This window comes from Monodelphis domestica, chromosome 1 (assembly GCF_027887165.1).
Source record: "Monodelphis domestica isolate mMonDom1 chromosome 1, mMonDom1.pri, whole genome shotgun sequence".
NCBI classification, from domain to species: Eukaryota; Metazoa; Chordata; class Mammalia; order Didelphimorphia; family Didelphidae; genus Monodelphis; species Monodelphis domestica.
The window spans coordinates 597,802,908-597,820,830 of NC_077227.1; the positions used below are offsets into that span (position 1 = coordinate 597,802,908).

The following is a 17,923-nucleotide window of genomic DNA, read 5'->3' on the forward strand; positions in this document are numbered from 1 at the left end:
ATCGTAATATTTTTTCTTTGGTCTGTTAGTTTTTGAATTTGGCTATAATATTCCTGGGTGTCATCAGTTGGGTATTAAAAACAGGGGGTAATCTGTGGATTCTTTCAAACTCCAATTTTCCCTCTTGCTCTAGAATGTTGGGGCAGTTTTCTTGGATAATTTCCTGTAGAATGATGTCCAGGCTTTTTCTTTTGTCATGATCATCCTGTAGACCAATGATTATTAAGTTGTTGTCTCTCCTGGACCTGTTTTGTATATTTTGCCTTTTGTGGATGAGGTGTTTCATATTTAACTCAATTTTATCATTCTTTTGATTTTGTTTTATCATTTCCGGCTGTCTTGTGACGTCGTTTGCTTCTAGTTGTTGTATTCTAATTTTTAAAGACTGAATTTCATCCCTGCCTTTTTTGTCATCCTTCTCCTTCTGGTCTGATTTTCTTTGGAGGTCATCTTTCTTCTTCTTTGCCTCATCTATCATCTCCTTTGCTTCATTTTCAAGCTGATTGATTTTGGCTTCCAAGACATTATTTTCTGTTTCCAGATGACTTATTTTGCTTTTTAAGTTCTTTTCCCAGTTGTCTTCAGTCTCTCTTAATTATATTTTGACATGTATTTTGAGTTCTTACAAAGCCTGCATCTAATTTGCTGTAGTTTCTGTGTTTTTGCTTGGTGTTCCTTGGTTTCATTTGTTCTTTGTTCATTGCCTGGATAGATGATGTTGACTGTAATTTATTTTTTCTTTTTCTGTTGTTTACTCATATTTCCCTCTTCTTTCCCCCCTGTAGTTGCCTGTAGTCTTCCTCCTCTCATTTTGTGCTGGATCTATGAGTTGGGCTGTTCTGTCCTGATGGGGATTCTTCTCTATTCTGCTGTTTGATCAGGACATCTGATCTTCTCTGGCTGACAGTAGAAGCTGAAAAGGAGCTGGGTTTCCTGTCCTGTCACCAAGGTTATTGCCTGTAGTTTGTTGCAGCCTTTGCCCTTGGAGCTGAACCAGCTAGGTTCTCAGATCAGTCTGTGGGGGAGGGGTGTTGAAGCTTGAGCTTTCCAGTCCTCAGAAGACTTCTTATCTGCCCTTATTGATGAGATTGTGCCAAGGTAGAGTTTATCTGCAAAGCTGACTGTGCCCCAAGGCCAAAACCCCCAGGAAAGGTGGGGAGGGGGAAGGAGTAGAGGCAAGATGGAGTTTTTCAGCTGAGACTGGTCTGCCTGCTCTGCACTTCTCCTCCAGCTGCCTCTACACCTCCTGTGTTCCAAGCCCTGAACCTGGCACAACTTTGCCGGCAAGGTTCTCCCTCCAGACTAGCAGCCTTGCCTGCTCAGAGATTGCAGCCACCACTGGAGGCTCAGAGCTTTAGGTGGGGGAGGGGTTCTGGGAACTTTCTTCTTCCTTTCCCTTAAACCCACATGTTCTAGAGTTCAGGCTTTTTTGGGGGCATACTTTTTAAATTGGGTCCAGGAGGAGGGTTCCCTAGCTCCATACTGTTGTTAGATTTGGTTTTCAGTCCCCTCAAAACATTTTGTTTTTGATCGATGAGGAAGGGTTTATAAGAGGTCTGAACATTTGCTGCCTCTAAGCCGGCATCTTGACTCTGCCTTCCCTATTCCTAGTATTTAGTGAGAAGTTTATTATTTTACCTGGTTTAGATATTCCTCTGCTATCTGTTTACTGATATGTAAATCTTTACCTTCCCTTTCTGTGGGCTGTGAATTTCCATAATGCCTGACCTTCCAAGTTCTATGAAGCCCACTTGCTTTTGTATATTATGGGTCTATTCTCTAATTTTATAATACATTGCTTTCTAAAATGTTTCTGTATGTTGATAAGCATGTTTGCTAGCAGTAACTATAAATGAAGCCTCTTATAATTTCTATATTAATCAATCAACCAAAATTTATCGAGTACTTACTTTGTTCCAGCCATTGTGCCAGAACATTGTGCAAGGTCAAACTAGTTGGTTTAAATAGGAATACTACATAATAAAGCTATAAAAGCAGAGTAACGTCGGGTTATGAAAGGTTTTAAATGTCAAGAGGCATTTGTATTTTAACTTAGAAGTAACAGGTAGCTCCTCAAATTTATTAAGGAGAGGAATGAAATGTTCAGACCTATGTTTTGGGAATATTATTTTGGCAGCTATGTAAAGGATAGATTGGACAGGTGCAACATTTATAATTATATCTTAATAATAAAAATGTTATGTTTTTCTGGGATTTATTAATGATCATTAGAAATCAAGGAATAAAGAGGATACAAAATGAAAACCACATGCCCATGGCTAATTAACTCATTTAAAATCCCCATGCTTAGCTTACTGTCATACTTGCTGCATCATGCCAAAGAGGGTGTGGGAGGGCTTACAGCCATTTAAATACCAATAACATGATCTTGACAACATGGAGATGCAGGCGATGTTATAGGGAATTTTGGGAAATACTCAGGACTTCTGGGGAATGAAGCCAAAAGTTCAAAATCTCCATTTATATAGAGGGGAGAGAACTGGGACAAAGGGACCAATTGGGAGATTACTGTAACAGTTCAGGGCAGAGTTGATAAATGCTTTAGCAATAGCTGTAGCTGCATAAGTACAGAAAAGGAGATGAGAAATGTTTTGCAAGTAACATAAATAAGACTAGGAAACATTTAAATATGAAGTGAAAGAAAGTTGAGGGAGGAAAAATAAGTTGAAATTTAAATATATTTAGTTTGAGATGCCTACAGCATATTCAGTTTTAAATATCTAATGGGTAGTTAGTGATGATGGGACTTGAGCTTTAGGGCTGGAAGTCATTCATATTGAGATGTTATGAGAGCTAATGAGATCACTGAGAGGCAGTGTAAAGAGATGTTTCCTTCAGTCTTGCCTTAATTATATTGGTGGAAGGAAGAGATCTGTCTCTATTAGGAGTTTAGTAAACTACTGAATTTAATCGTCTCTTGATCTTATCTTAAAGTTGTATTGGATCTGTTTCTTCTAGTAATGAAGGAACCTGTGAAGTGAGAAAGAAAGTGAAAAGCATGTGATGAGGGAAGAGAGAAACTTGGTCTCTGTCTGTATCAGAGTAGCTTGGACAGGCAGGTATGCTAATATAAGTAAAGTGAGTAGAACCAAGAAAAAGCACACAAAAACTACAACAAAGTAAAAAGATAAGAATAAGAAGAAAAGGCTGAATATGGTAATTATAGTGGCCAAAGGACACTAAATAATGACTAAAAAAATACATTAAGTGGTGATTATAGACAAAGCAGTGGGAATGCAAAAAGATAAACAAAATAGTTACTAATTTCAAACATTCTAATAAAAGAGCAAACACATATGCATGAGATTTCAGCTCCAAGGTAATAAAGAAAGCCATGTGTCTCCTTCCTTTTCATTCAGAGGTGAGGAATACTGTGTAGGTATTATTAGATAGAGATGATGAATCTATTAGCTTTTTTAAACTGCCTTTTTTCCCCTTTCTCTTTTGATTCTTTGGGGCTGGCTAGGAATAAGTGTCTAGGAGTGGAATAGTTGAAAATGAAGATAACATAAAAACAAAAGATATCAAAAACGTTTTAACTTATGCCTCAAAGAACTTTCTGAATTATTACTTGAACACTACTAAAGAATTAGTTATGGAATAAGCTCATGATCTTCAACATTGTAAACAGGGACTACTTGAAACCTTATCCAGAATGCTTCAAGTATCTTTTAATGCAAGAATTCTTAAGATGCAGTCTCTGAATTAATTTTTACTATTGTGATAAATGTATCTCATTAAAGAGTTTCATTTATATCCCATGATATTTTATTTCATGCATATAAAAACATAATTTGGAGAAAGGATCCATATGCTTCAATTGTCATAGGAGTCCATGCAAAAATAGTTATAAACTGGTAATCTAATTGGTTCATATATTCCACTTCAAAGGGACCATGACTTAGATTAAGTAGGGGCCCACTGCGAGTTCCTAATTGTCAAAATATGTTGATGTGTTGATTGGCTTGAACAGTTCTAATTCCTTCAACTTCCTTATTTAGGGGAAACTAGAGGGCACAGTGTATACAGCATTGGGTCTGTAGTCAAGAAGATCTTTATTCAAATCTGTCTCAGACACTAACTAGGTGTGTGATCATTGGTAAATCACTTAGCCTGTCTGCCTCAGTTTCTTCTTCTGTAAAATGGGGATAACAATAGCATCCACCTCTCAAGATTGGGAGAATAAAATGAAATAACACTTGCAAAGCACTTAGTACAATGCCCTGGCATATAAGAGGTATTTAATAAATGTTTGTTAAAATAAAATGAAAAATTTTTTAAAAGTAGTATCACCCAGCCCTTTTCAGATCTATCCCACAAAATATTTACAAACATAAGAGAAAGAAATGATTGCAAACAGTAGAGATATCATATATTTTTTTAACATTAGGGTGATCAATTTAACTTAGTTACAAGTAACTAGTGCAAATATTATGGAACAGATGTGTGTTCTCTCAAAAAATCAAATTCAGTACCTGGGATGTATGCAGACAGAATTGTCCATCAGGCTTCAGAGTTGGATTTCAGATTTAGTCCCTGTGCTCAGACTGGGTTGTGTCAACCTACATCTCTGTAATATCTCTGACATGCAGAAACTTTGAGGTGGCCAAGAGATTCTGGGGCCACCAAATCTGCAGTTGTGTCGTCTATTCCCAAAATAGAGTATAGAGCCTACAAAGTCCAGTACAGTCATGACCAAAAAAAGAAACCTGGATATATTTGAAGAAATCTTGACATAAAATGGAACAGATCTATTAGGAAAGGTAAAGGCAAAGTAAAAAATATAAAAAATTCACTGAATACTTCCAGGAGGGAAAAAAAAATCTAAATGACAACAGCCAGCAATGGAACAACAAAAATCTAGAGTATCTAGGCAAAAGAAAAAAATACTGCAGGTTTTAAAAAATGTTTACATACCAAGCAACCACAGTAATAATCACACAAGATTAATCAGTAGCTACCATTATAAAGAACTGAGGACCACGAGATTACAAAAGTAGACTATTAAAGCTTACAAAAAATGACTTACCAGAAAAACTGTAATCCCACAGAGGAAAAGAAAGACCTTTAAGGAAAAAGAAACTTCCAAAGGGTCCTTGTTAAAAACCAGAAATGAGTAAAAATGTTTAAATATAAACACAGGAGTCAAAATAAACAAAGAGATAAATATAAATGAGGAAAAGGATGAAGTGTTTACATTCTAACAGGGAAAAAGAAACATAATTTCCTATCAATAGAGGTCCTAGAGGATCCTAAATACTCATAGCAATGATAATGTGAATGATAACTATAATAATAATAATAGATTGCAAGTATATTATTATTTAAAGTTTATAAAGTATTGTATATGTTAAAACTCATTTGATCACCACAATAACCATATGAAATAAACGCTATTATTATTAGGACCAATTTACAGATGTGGAAGCAGAGATATAAAGAAATTAAGTGACTTGTACAAAACACATCACTAATAAGGATCTGAGGCACAATTCATGTTCAAATCGTCTTCATTTCAAGATCTGCACTCTATCCATTGTGTCACTGGAAAAAAAAAACTATACAAGGTTGAAGTATGTATGCTTTAATAGGAAGAGCTAATTAAAATGTCCCTCTATTATAAAGGATCAGAAGGGGAGTTAAATGAGAGGGTCTAAGAATGGTTTTGATGATCTTTAAAAAAGAGGGGAAAATATACAATGGAAGAAAGGGGGAGGAAATAATCTCATATAATTAGGACAGTAAAGTAAAAATCTATAAAAATGAGGAGGAATTAGGTAGATAGTATCAAATGAACCTCACTTTCTCCTAAATTAGTCAGAGAACTCACACAGAGACTTAGATGTATAAATATATTCAGTTCAACAGGGAAAGAAGAAGGTACAGGAAAAGGAAGCCAGGGAGGATTAGTCATAGGCAAAATCATTTTTTGAAATAGGACAGAACTAAATTTGACATTTCCAGATATTACAGATCCTGCTCTCTACCATAGATTTATAAGATATACTACCAAAATAAGAAAAAGTAAAGCATATGAAATGAAAGGGAGCATAAAAAAATCTACTCTAAAGCTAAAAGGTGAAATTAAATTTGTACATTGATCAAATCTTTGTGAAGATACTAAAAAACAATGCAAAACACAGGAGAATCAGAATGGTGATGCAATTCTGTTGCAAATACAATAACATTTTCAACTTAGAAAATTATAATGCAATTTTAGTTAGAGAGAAGAAAGGATTGAGACCTAAAAGGAAACAGATAATTTTGCTCAATGCTTTCAGAAAATAAAATAAAGCGCAGAAAGGCATTAATTTATCCAAGGTCTGGAGTAAAAGGCAGATATGACTAGAATCCAAAACATCTGAATCTCAATCTAGATTTCTCTTCATGACACTATGGAAATTTAATAAAAATAGTTCAATTAAGAGAACTACAATTTTTAAGAATTTAATTATTAGAAAGTTTAGTTTTTAAAAATGTTAACTCTTCTTCAAGAAACTGAAAAAAAAAACTAGTCAGTGATGACAAGACATTAAATGAATGATTGTTTACTTTATTTAAAGGGAAAGGTTACAGCTTGAAATGAAATTACCCTATTGACTTTTTCAGAGAACTGAAAATTTTATACTACATCTTTAAGAAATACAAATGTACTTTTATAAAGAGAAAAAAAGGTTTTCCTTTCACAAGAGAAGCATTATATTCTTGAAATTTACTATTAAGGCAAAAATAAGTCTTTAATAACAGCCTACTAAATTAGATTCTCATCATCATTAATAGTAATTTGGAATTCTGTTGACCTCTTGCAGAGGTAAAAACCTATCTCCAGTGGAACAGCTGTGACTAGGTGAAAAAAGCTTCAAATAACAAGCAAAGCAATTCAGTAGGAACTATTATTATCTCCTGTTTACATTGTCATTTTTCCTTTCAGCAGGAGATTATTTATACACACCCCACCCATGAACTTCTTGTTTATCTTATTATAGAAATTCTGCACATCTATAAAAAGAAGCCACTGTGTTTGTTTCTGGAATTTAAATGTATGTTAAAATTGTGTATCTTAACTTTATTTTTTTTTTAATTCTGCTACTAGGCATTTTCTTTAGCATTGCATCACTAGCTGGCTTTCAGTTTTATATCAAGCTGATTTTATTTAATTGTTTCATATTTTAATATTGGTCAGTATTGATTATAAAGCAAACCACAGTAGAGAAAGTACCTCTGACCATGATTTCTAAGATCTCAATCATAAGATTCATAGAGTTTAGAGCAAGAAGAATCTACATGTTAGATGAGAAAATTGAGGAGCAGAGGGATTTAATGACTGAGTGATAATCAGGTAAGTTGTAAGTAGCAGAGCCTCTGAGAAAGAGCATGTGGGTTCACCTATAGATTTCTTAATGTGGATTATAAAATCTACAACAATCACAAGTTTAAGAAACCATGGATATGATGCAGGGCTTAGTGACAGACTATTCATAGGGTCTGAAAAGAGATAGATCAAAGAGAGTTCCAACTTTTCTAGTCAGAGAGACTAAAAAGATTGCAGACAAAAATGTGATCTTTGCAAAGGAAACTGGTCAGAGGCAAAATACTAAAGTTCTGTTTGGAGCATCAGGACTTTAAGATAATAATCTAAGTTTAATGTCCAGGACTGGTGCATAAGAGTGGGGTCAATTTCTGTCTTGGCATACTCTCTTATTTCTTAAAAACTTCATAATTTGTACTGGGACAGAACTTTAGTTCCAATTAATAGGCAGGAAGGAGCTAGAAAAGTATTGGGAAAAAAAAAGGAATGGTTTATGACATGAAGGGAAACCGAAAGGAAAATAAATGTTTTAAGAGGATAGGAGAATCAATAGCATCAAAAGAAGTAGGATGTCTATCAGTAAGAAAAATAGCAAATAATCTTCAATCAAAAGTGAGTAAGTAAATAAAAAGAAATAGAGGAAGTAATAAAACCGACTCTTCTTAGAGGCTAAGGTTTTAGGATCCAGGGATCTGGGAATCCATCACATAATGCTTCCTCCATATATATATACTCAATGTTATTTTGAAGGCCAAAAGACCTGTAAAATGTTAAGTAGTAATGGCAACATGGGGCAAATATCCTGGTTGAATAAAATTATGATAATTTTTGAAAAATCTCACACAATTCTATCTGATAGAAGTCAAAAGATGACATAACAAATATAAAAGAAAACAATAAAATGTTGCAAGGGAATAAGGAATTACCATATTCAAAGTGACAATGAGCTAGAACATAATTTTAAGCTATGAAATTATGAAAGGTTTTCTAAAATTAAATGTGGCTAAGTAAAGTTTATCAAATCTAAGAAGACAAGAACTAAAAATGATACTGCAAATCTGAAAAGTGGTAAACTTAAGGATAAATATATTATTACTTCATATGGCAGATCATAAAATATTTCTCAGGGGGAAAAATTGTATTTTCTACATCCTTACAAAAATAAAAGATAAAATCTGTATTAATTATTGAGGAGAGTGAATATTTAGGAAGAGGGGAAAAAAGGTATAGTAAATAGCCAGCCTAGTAGTTAAGACAACCTAGGTTCCGACCCAAGTTTTGACACATCCCAGCTACTTGACATTTGGAACTTGATTTTTCAGACTCACCAAAACTACAAATTGCAAAACAATTGTAAATACCAATATCATTGGCCAAATTCTGTGACCCATTCCTAATATATACAAGATGGTTCCCAAAACTATGTGCATGTATTTATGCATGTATGTAATCTATATTTGTATTCTTTCACACTTTTAACATAATTTGCATTAATATTGATTAGATCAGCCACAAAACTACTACTTTGGGAACCTAAGGGAATTAAAAAATCTCTCGATAAAGAGATATTTATTGTGAAGTTTCAATTAACCAAGAAAGGGGAAGTACTTAGAAAAAAGGCTCTCAAGCATTATATATTTATTATACATTTAATTTATTATATATTTAATGCTAGACATAATGATATACCGAAGAACAATGTATTTTTTAAATGTTTTTTCAGACAAAGTCAATCTAATAATATGGTACTGAGATTTAAAGCTCTATAATAACTTTTTTTTTTTCCACTGACAACATGAAAGATGCTGTAGGACACCTCAAATTTTAAGAATGCAATCCAACTAACAAAGGGTAAAATCCTATCATCCATCCATAGTACAGGATAGTAGGTTTTACATGGACTCTCCCTACTTTGTAGAGATCCTAAGATTTTTTACTTTATTACTAAAGAAAAAGGCAGCAAGATCCTCTGAAATTTTGAATGAAAAAGATTGGGCAGAGATTAAGAAAAAAGAGGTGCTGGATGACTTTGGCTTTCTGACATGAAGGTCAAGATTTGAAAAAAACATATAACTTAATGTCTCACAATAATGTAAAGAAGCACACATATACAAAGTCTTATTTTAGTTAACATAGTCTAAAATATAAGTATTTTTACTCATGTACATATTGTTGAGTAGGAAACATGGCACACTAAAAGATCCAATTGCTTTGATGAAAATTTGTTAAATCTTCCAAGAAACTGGAAGGCTTTGTGGCTCATTCCAGTTCCCTTAGCATAGTTAAGAATATTTCTAGGATTGCAGGAAAAAAAAAAAAGTTGGAGGAGGCAGCTGAGTGGTTCAGTGGATTGAGAGCCAGGCCTAGAAATGGGAGGTCCTAAGTTCAAATCTTGCCTCAGACACTTCCTAGCTGTGTATTACCCTGGGCAAGTCACTTAACTCCCATTGCCTAGCTCTTACTATTCTTCTGCCTTATAACCAATACAGAGTATTTGTTCTAAGGCAGATGGTAAGGATTATTATTATTATTTTTAAGTATTTCCAGGATAAGAGATCTAAAAAGTAATCAAAATTCAGAAGGGCATAAAGCAAATAAACAAAAGAGAAGGGAAGAAAGAATGGGGTAACCCCCACCCCAAAAGGCAAGATGGTTTTCAAATGTTTAAAAACTTTATAAAAATCTATTTGGAGTCTAGGAATACTCTTACGAAACCAGAATAAAGAGCCAGATAAGATGAATAATGCTTGTAATCCCTACTACCAAAGAGGAAGCTGGAGGTTCAACCTGAGTATGGGAGTTCTGAACTTTAGTGACAGTGACTGAACTAAATCTAGCACCAATATGAAGAAGGACATCAGGGAGCAGGGCCTACCATGCTGCCTAAGCAGGGACTGATCTGAATCAGTTTTGAATGGATTGAGAAGTCCCAAATTATCAGGGATTAGTATAAGTGTATATATACTAATGAAAATATAACTTATGTCAATATACGCATATGCAGTCAAACCACTAATGACATTAAATAAAAGAACGGAATTTGGTTACAGAAAAGAAAATCCATGATTATTATGCTAAAATAAATTTTAACCAGTATAAGCCAAAAGGGAGGAAAAAAGATTACTGAGTAAGTTCTATGGTGTTTGAGACAAAGAATCTTAAATCAAAGGTATACATCATCATGCCTAACTTGACAGATTTGCTCTGCAATGCAGAAATGCAAGCCAGATTCAAACATCTCCCCTGACCCAGAGGCTAGCACAGTTCCAATATAAAGGGCTATTTCAATTCTTACCTGTTACCTGTGCAACAACTGCTTGGGAAATCCTCCGATTGGCAAGAAAAGCTTTGATTTCCTCTTTTATCACACTACTGTCCCGCCTAAAAAATACAGAAGAAAAAAAAAACCAACAGATGTTTAAGCTAAAAATATTAATCTAAGCTAACTAGAGGTTCAAAGCAAAGACTAAACTAAAGAGGATTAATACAGAAAGAAGAAAAGGGAGAATAGACCAAACCCATATAAAATTAAACTAAGGAACACCACATTTCCAAGTTAAAAAATGTTATCTAATTCATAATGTACTAAAACATACAAAGTTTCATTCCTGGAGGGGGGTGTGTGGGTGAATGTCAAGGGATCACAGCTTTAGGGCTAGAAAGGATGTAAAAAAATCATTTAATCCAAGAGTTCTTAACCTTTTTTGGCCATGTGCTCTTCTGGCAGTATGGTGATACCTATGGACCATTGCTCAGAATACCATTTTAAATGCATAAAATATAATATACAAAAGAACTGATTACATTGAATTAAATTTATCAAATTTTTTTAAAAAAGGAATCCACAGACTGTAGGTCAAGAACTCTTGATCTATTCCAACTTCGTTCTATTAAACACGAGGAAGCTGAAAAAAAAAAAGAGCACTTAAGTGACTTTCCCAAGTGAATAGGTAGGATTTGCCTCAGATTTTTTGGGCTCTAAGGTTACCACTGTATCCACTATATCATACTACCTCTCAATTTATGTCTTACATAAAGACAAAAAAAATTGGTATGTTGAGCAAAGACCATAAAATTACATCTTTGATCAGGAAAAAAAGAGCAACGCCTATAGTTTCTGTGTAGATATATAAACAATTTGTTTTTTAAAATTTGAGGAAATTGTATCTTTGTACTTGTGACTACTAAAAAATGTATTCTCTATTTTAAGAAATCACTTATTCTTTTATTGGTTACTCTTGTTTTATTTTCTGGTTTAATTATAAAAATAATGGAAGATTAATTTTTTAAGAACTGTTCATCTCTAGATTTTATAACATTTGAAAAACTTAATATATGAACTGCATCATCTCCCATGCCATTTAGAATTGGAATTTGGCTGTTTCTTCATCTTTTTCTTTCTAAAAGGATCCCCACCCCCACATATTCTCAATAAAGTTGTGAAAATGCATTTACATGCACTTTCTTTCATTTTAAAGTAATAATACTAATGACATTACTCTGGCTTCTTCAAAATAACTGATTAAAAATAACTATATACTTAAAAAACTTAATCTCAAGTTGGATTATTTTTTACATAAAAGTAATAAAGAAAAAGTAGATGAACTGTAGTTCCTTGGTAAAATTTAAGCACTCAAATATTTGTGAAAGAAATGAAGATTGTATTAATTTTAATAATGTTCAAAACTTAATTATTCATGAAAGAAGACATTTAATTATAGAATGAGAAAAGTTTGGTATAACTTGTTCAAAAATCTTGAACAAATGGATAGGTCACAGAGGAATGTATATATCCAGCATCAATATATCTAAAGTTTTCAGGAACATCTCCATGAATTCTTTTCAAGGAATAAATAAAAGCAATATAGCCAGTGAGAATCAGCACCAAGACAGTGAAAAACAGGTCCCCAAATATTTTCTAAAGATGAGCTATTCATTTTTCTAAAGCTTGAAACAAATGAAGATAGGGGAGAGACATTTCTGAATTAAGAACCTTAGTGGACAGGGAAAGAAGTGCCCTGTTTGTCTTCCCCTCATAAGCATTTATTAAACTTATATTATATGCCAGGAGGTACTGAGAACACTTCTACTACTACTACCACTACTGCTGCTGCCACAGCTGCTGTTTCTACTGTTATTGCTATGGAGAGTTAGCATTTTATATAGTGCCTAAAAATTTGAAGATCACTTTGCAAATATTATCTTATTTTATCCTTATGAACATTGTAGATGGTATGCTATTATTATCACTTATTTTACAAATGACAAAACTGATGCAGAGAGAAATTAAAGTGATTTGTTCATGTTACAGCTCTAAGTATTGGAAGCCAGATTTGAATTTAGGTGTTCCTACCTCCAGATCCAGTGCATTATCTAGTTGCATACAAAGAATAAAATAAATTTCATTAGGAAGAAGCTTATATTCTACTGGGGGAAACAAATATTTTGTATGTTTTAATGTATTCTGTATATATACATATGTGTGTGTATAGACAACACAAACATATATAAGTTAATAATGCAAATATAAATACAAAATAAATATAAAGAGAATAATCACCCCACTGGAGAACCAAACTACGTGCTACAAAAGGGTAATGGCAGGAAATGTTTTGACTTTGAAGTTTTGAGATATAAAGAATGGTACCAACTTACTGGCTAAAAACCTGTGATATGGAAAACTACAGGAGAAAGGATTTCAAGACTGAAAAAAATCTATTAATATTTAAGGTTTATCATATAGATCAGGCTGTAGATCATTTCATTTCTGTTTAAAAATCAAATAACTACTATTTGAATATATGAAATAGTTAAAAAAATCAAAAGAACACATGACTTCTATATTAAAATGATAATATTTAGTAAAAAAAAATCCAGAATACACAAGATTATGAAGTTAAATAAATAATCCAGATGTCTGCTGAAAAACCATGGTAGAGGTTCTTTCAAATATCTATAAATTACAGTATTTGTTGATATAGTGATGAATTCATATGTATCTACTTGAAAGACTTTTGTGGTAACTAAAGCAATCAAATTCTATTTGTTTTCTAATGCAACTACAAAATAACTTATTTATTGCTTTAAAATATATAGATAGTTTAATTTTTTTGAATATTCATATCTATGTAGTTTTTAGTTATGAAGATGGGGTAACTTCAAAAAATGTTTTGCAGTGAAAATGGGTCAATTTAATCTTCCTAATTTATTTAAATCAATCTGCTATAAAAAATATCCATTCTGACAACAAAATATACAAAAAAAGGCAACTCTCAATTATTCAGGGATGGAATATCTAATCTAAATTATTCATTGCTTTGAAGAATGATGATAATGTTTCTCAGGGCCTGTAGGAGCAAGAACAGCAACAGAAAGAGCAGAGAAGGAATTCCACTAGTTTGTGAGGAAAGAGCAGTCAAACAATCCACTAAGTCTAAATTTCTAGTATGCTCGGAGTATATAAAATACTTTTTACAAGATTCTTATTACTCTCCCTGAAATAATTCGCAAAAACGCTAATTTCTAGATGAATGGACCTTTAATGGTAGCTAAGAATTTCTAAAGAGTTTTCCGATTATCTATAGGATTAGCATTTCATGTGAACTCTCAAATTCAAATTAATATTATTTGGATTCCATTCCCATTCTCTCTTACATCAAGCCTATTCTCCTCTTTTCCCACTGTGACTAAGTTAAAAAAATTATTTTAGTGAAGAAAAAGTCCCCTTAATCCCAAACTTATCTTTTTCATCTTGTTTCCTTAACCGAAACCTGGCTCTTCCCTGAAGATACTACATCATTTTCTGCTCCCTTTTCTCAAATCTCCCATCCCCTCCTCATCAATCCTTCTCAGTTGTATCTAAACACAAGGGGAAGTGAGGGAGAGGAATAAAATGTTATTACTGTTGGATAACAACCCAATACTCCCTAGTCAGATATTTGGAGGGCATAGCACAAAGGAATACACATTTAAAACTTGAAGAGAATTCGATTATTTACTCCAAAGTCTTCATTTCACAATTGAGTCAACTGAGACCCAAAGAGGTTGGGTGACATGTCCATAAACTCTGACAAAATCTGGTTCATTTTATGTTTGCAGCAATGGCTCACACAATATCCCTAAGCCATGCCATCTTACATGCCACCTAAAATTTTCCACTCATTATTCCTAGAAAATATGAACTTTCCTACTTCTGACTCTGCCATTCCTAGGCCCACCATATACTTCTAAAATAGTACTTAACTCCTGGGATTTTATACTTTGATAGCTGAGCTTTTACTTTATCTGGTCTAAGGCCCAGTCCTCTATATCACTTCCTTCTGACTCTTCCTCTATGCCACAAGGCTTCAAACTTACCATCTCCCCTTTATATTTTTCCTTCCTCAATTAGAATGTAAGGTTCTTAAAGGCAAATAATGTCTTACTTGCCTGTATTATCTTTATCCCTCAGTGTAGTCCCTGGAATACAGTAGGCACTTATTAAACGTTGTATATATGTATATATTTATCATAAATGTAGAAGTTACCTTGTCACTATTCTAGGGCAGATCTTGATCACGCCACACATGGACTACTATAATAGCCCATTGGTAGATTTCTCTGCCTCTAGACTCTCCCCATTCTAGTCTCTTTTATTTATCTGTCAAAGTAGATATTTCTAAAGTCCTAAAGTTCTGAACACTCCTTAGTTTGCAGGCATTCCCTATTATTGACAGAATTACAAAGTCTTCTCAAGATGTGTAAATTCCTGTCCCCACTACAACCTATAACAATCTTTTGATATTTTATTCCCCTTCTCCCTCATCACAAGCACTCTAAGCCCCAATTTTGTCAACTATAAAAAGGGATAATATCATCTACATTACGGTGCTACTGTGATGAACAAATGAGATTAATATATGTAAAGCATTTTTTAAACCTTAAAACACCATGAGTGTCATCTATTATTATAATATTTTAAGTTTGCTTCCTCTAAAATCCTCTACTTTCAGCCTGATAATATGCAATATACTATTTTAAATTAAAAATGAATTGCTATAACAAATTAAAAGCTTCCCTATTTAGGTAATGACCTGAGCCAAAGGATATATAGAATCTGCTCATCATTTCAACTGGCATATGTCTGATCCCTCACAAAACTTTCTGCCCTTTCTGGGAAACAATAATTAGTTCTGATCCCAAATCAATAAAGAACAACAAATTAAGGTTTGTAAAAAGACCTCAATCTGCAAAGTCAAGTTTAAAATTAAATCTATCAAAGTAAAACAAAAGTAACCAAGTTCTACATTTGATTAAAGAGAAAATGAATGATATGCAACAAGTCTAGTTTGAGCCTTTACTAATGGGAAAATTATAATGGCTAACATTTATATAATGCTTTTTAAGACTAACAAAGGGACTCCTAAATATTATCTCCTTTTATTCTCAACTACACTAGGAAATAAATCATGAAATCCATTTTGTAGACAAGGAAAATGAAGTAGATAGTAAAGTATCTTGCCCAGGGTCTAAAAGCTAATAAGTGCCAGAAGCTAGATTTGAACTTTGGCCTCCTTAATTTCGAGAGTTCAGTGCTCTATCCACTGACCAGCTCTGTACACAGAATATCAGTCCCTTTTCTAAAATATACATAATTGTCATTCCCCAATTGATAAATGGTCAAAGGATATGAATAGGCAGTTTTCAGGTGAAGAAATCAAAATGATCAATAATCATATAAAAACGGTCTGTCCCTCTTGATTAGAGAAATGCAAATTAAAACAATTCTGAAGGGCCACCTCACACCGATCAGACTGGCCAATATGACAGTAAAGGAAAATAATAAATGTTGGAGGAACTGTGAAAAAATTGGGATACTAATGCATTGCAGGTAGAGTTGTTAATTGATTCAACCATTCTGGAGGACAATTTAGAATTATGTGTAAAGGGCTATAAAAGAACATACTTTTTGATCCAGTAATACCACTAATAGGTCTGTATTCCAAAGAGATTGTTAAAAATGGGAAAGGACCTATTTGTACAAAAATATTTATAGCTGCTCTTTTTGTGGTGGCAAAAAATTGGAAACTAAAGGGATGCTCCTTAAGTGGGGAATGGCTGAACAAAGTGTAGTATATGATGGTGATGGAATACTACTGTGCTATAAGGAATGATAAACACTATGATTTCTTAAAGAATTGTAAAGACCTACATGAACTGATGCAGAGTGGAATAAGCAGAATCAGTTATATTATAAACATTATATACAGTACCTAAAAAATGTACAATAACCAAAGTGATAGACTTTTCTACTAACAGCAATGTAATGATCCAGGACAATTCTGACAGACTTATGAAAAAGAATGCTATCCACTTCCAAAGAACTGTTGGAGTATAAATACAGATGAAAACATATGATTTACCACTTACTTATTTGGGTATAGGATTTGGAGTTTTGGTTTTATGAGATTATTCACTTTAAAAAATGAATAATATAAAAACATGTTTTGCATGATAATACATATATAACCCAGATGTCAGTGTCAGAAGGGGTGAAGGAGACATCATGAATTATATAACTTCAGAAAACTTATGTGGAATTTTGTTATTAAAATAAAATACAGATAAAAAATAAAAAATTAAATTTAATATCTATATATGATGGGTTTTCTAGCTCTACTTGAAATTATATAATAAAAGGGTCATGGAGTAACCAATTCCATTTGCTGACATCTAATTGTTAGCAAATTATTTAGTGATAAGTGAAATCTGCCTTCTTTAAATTTCCATTCATAAAGAGGGTAGAGCTTTGAAAAATATTATAAAGTGCTATATAAATGTGGACAGTAATACAAAAATAGAAGGGATTTAGCCATAGACACACAATTAAAATATCCAGAGTCTCTAAATTTAATCTAGTGTTCTTTTACCACATTACACTGCCTCTCTAAAAGTGATTATTGCATTACACAAAAATGTTATTTCCCACACAAAAAGACATTTTTTCCAACTCTATAACACAAAATACTGCATACAGGATTGTAATGAAAATCTGAAAGATAATCTTTTAATTTTGTTTAATAGAAGAGCTAAGGGAAATATCAATAAAGTGTATCCTTCATTCTATTTAAATTTTCCAAACTGTTACAACCAGTAGTTTAAAATTAATCTCTCCAATTAAAAAACAAAAAACAAAAAACACTTGCCATTTGACTTCATATGATTCTTTCAGAAATTACCTCAATCTACTTTGTCAAATACAATTTTGCTTTTTGTTTACATTCACATTCTCTTAGGGATCCATGTTCAGAACTTCTCTTTAATACCACATGCAATTAAGCCCTATTGGGTCCATTTATGGAATTAAATTAAATTAAATTCCAGTTTCCTTAACTAGTCTCACTGTTACTCTCCCAGATTTAGGCCATAATTACTGATTACTAAGACTATAATAATCATCTATTAAATATTCTCTTCACCTATAATCTCACCATACATATGCCCTTCACCATCATCCCATACATTTTTATCATATTAAATTCAACTTAAAAATTTCTTATTAAACATCTACTGTGTGCTAGGCATTTAATTTCTATAATACAAAATCTTGGTTAT

General features: G+C 32.9%; 1 protein-coding gene across 13 annotated transcripts in view; it reads right to left on the reverse strand.

The window, feature by feature from the left end:
• The window catches only part of HMBOX1 (homeobox containing 1), a 276,942-nt gene that overhangs the window by 126,636 nt on the left and 132,383 nt on the right, over positions 1-17,923 (reverse strand). For all 13 annotated transcript variants that reach the window (XM_007476504.3, XM_007476501.3, XM_007476505.3 and 10 more), the window contains one exon: positions 10,626-10,711. In XM_007476504.3, the coding sequence (XP_007476566.1) occupies positions 10,626-10,711 (86 nt within the window). The remainder of the gene's footprint in view (positions 1-10,625; positions 10,712-17,923) is intronic.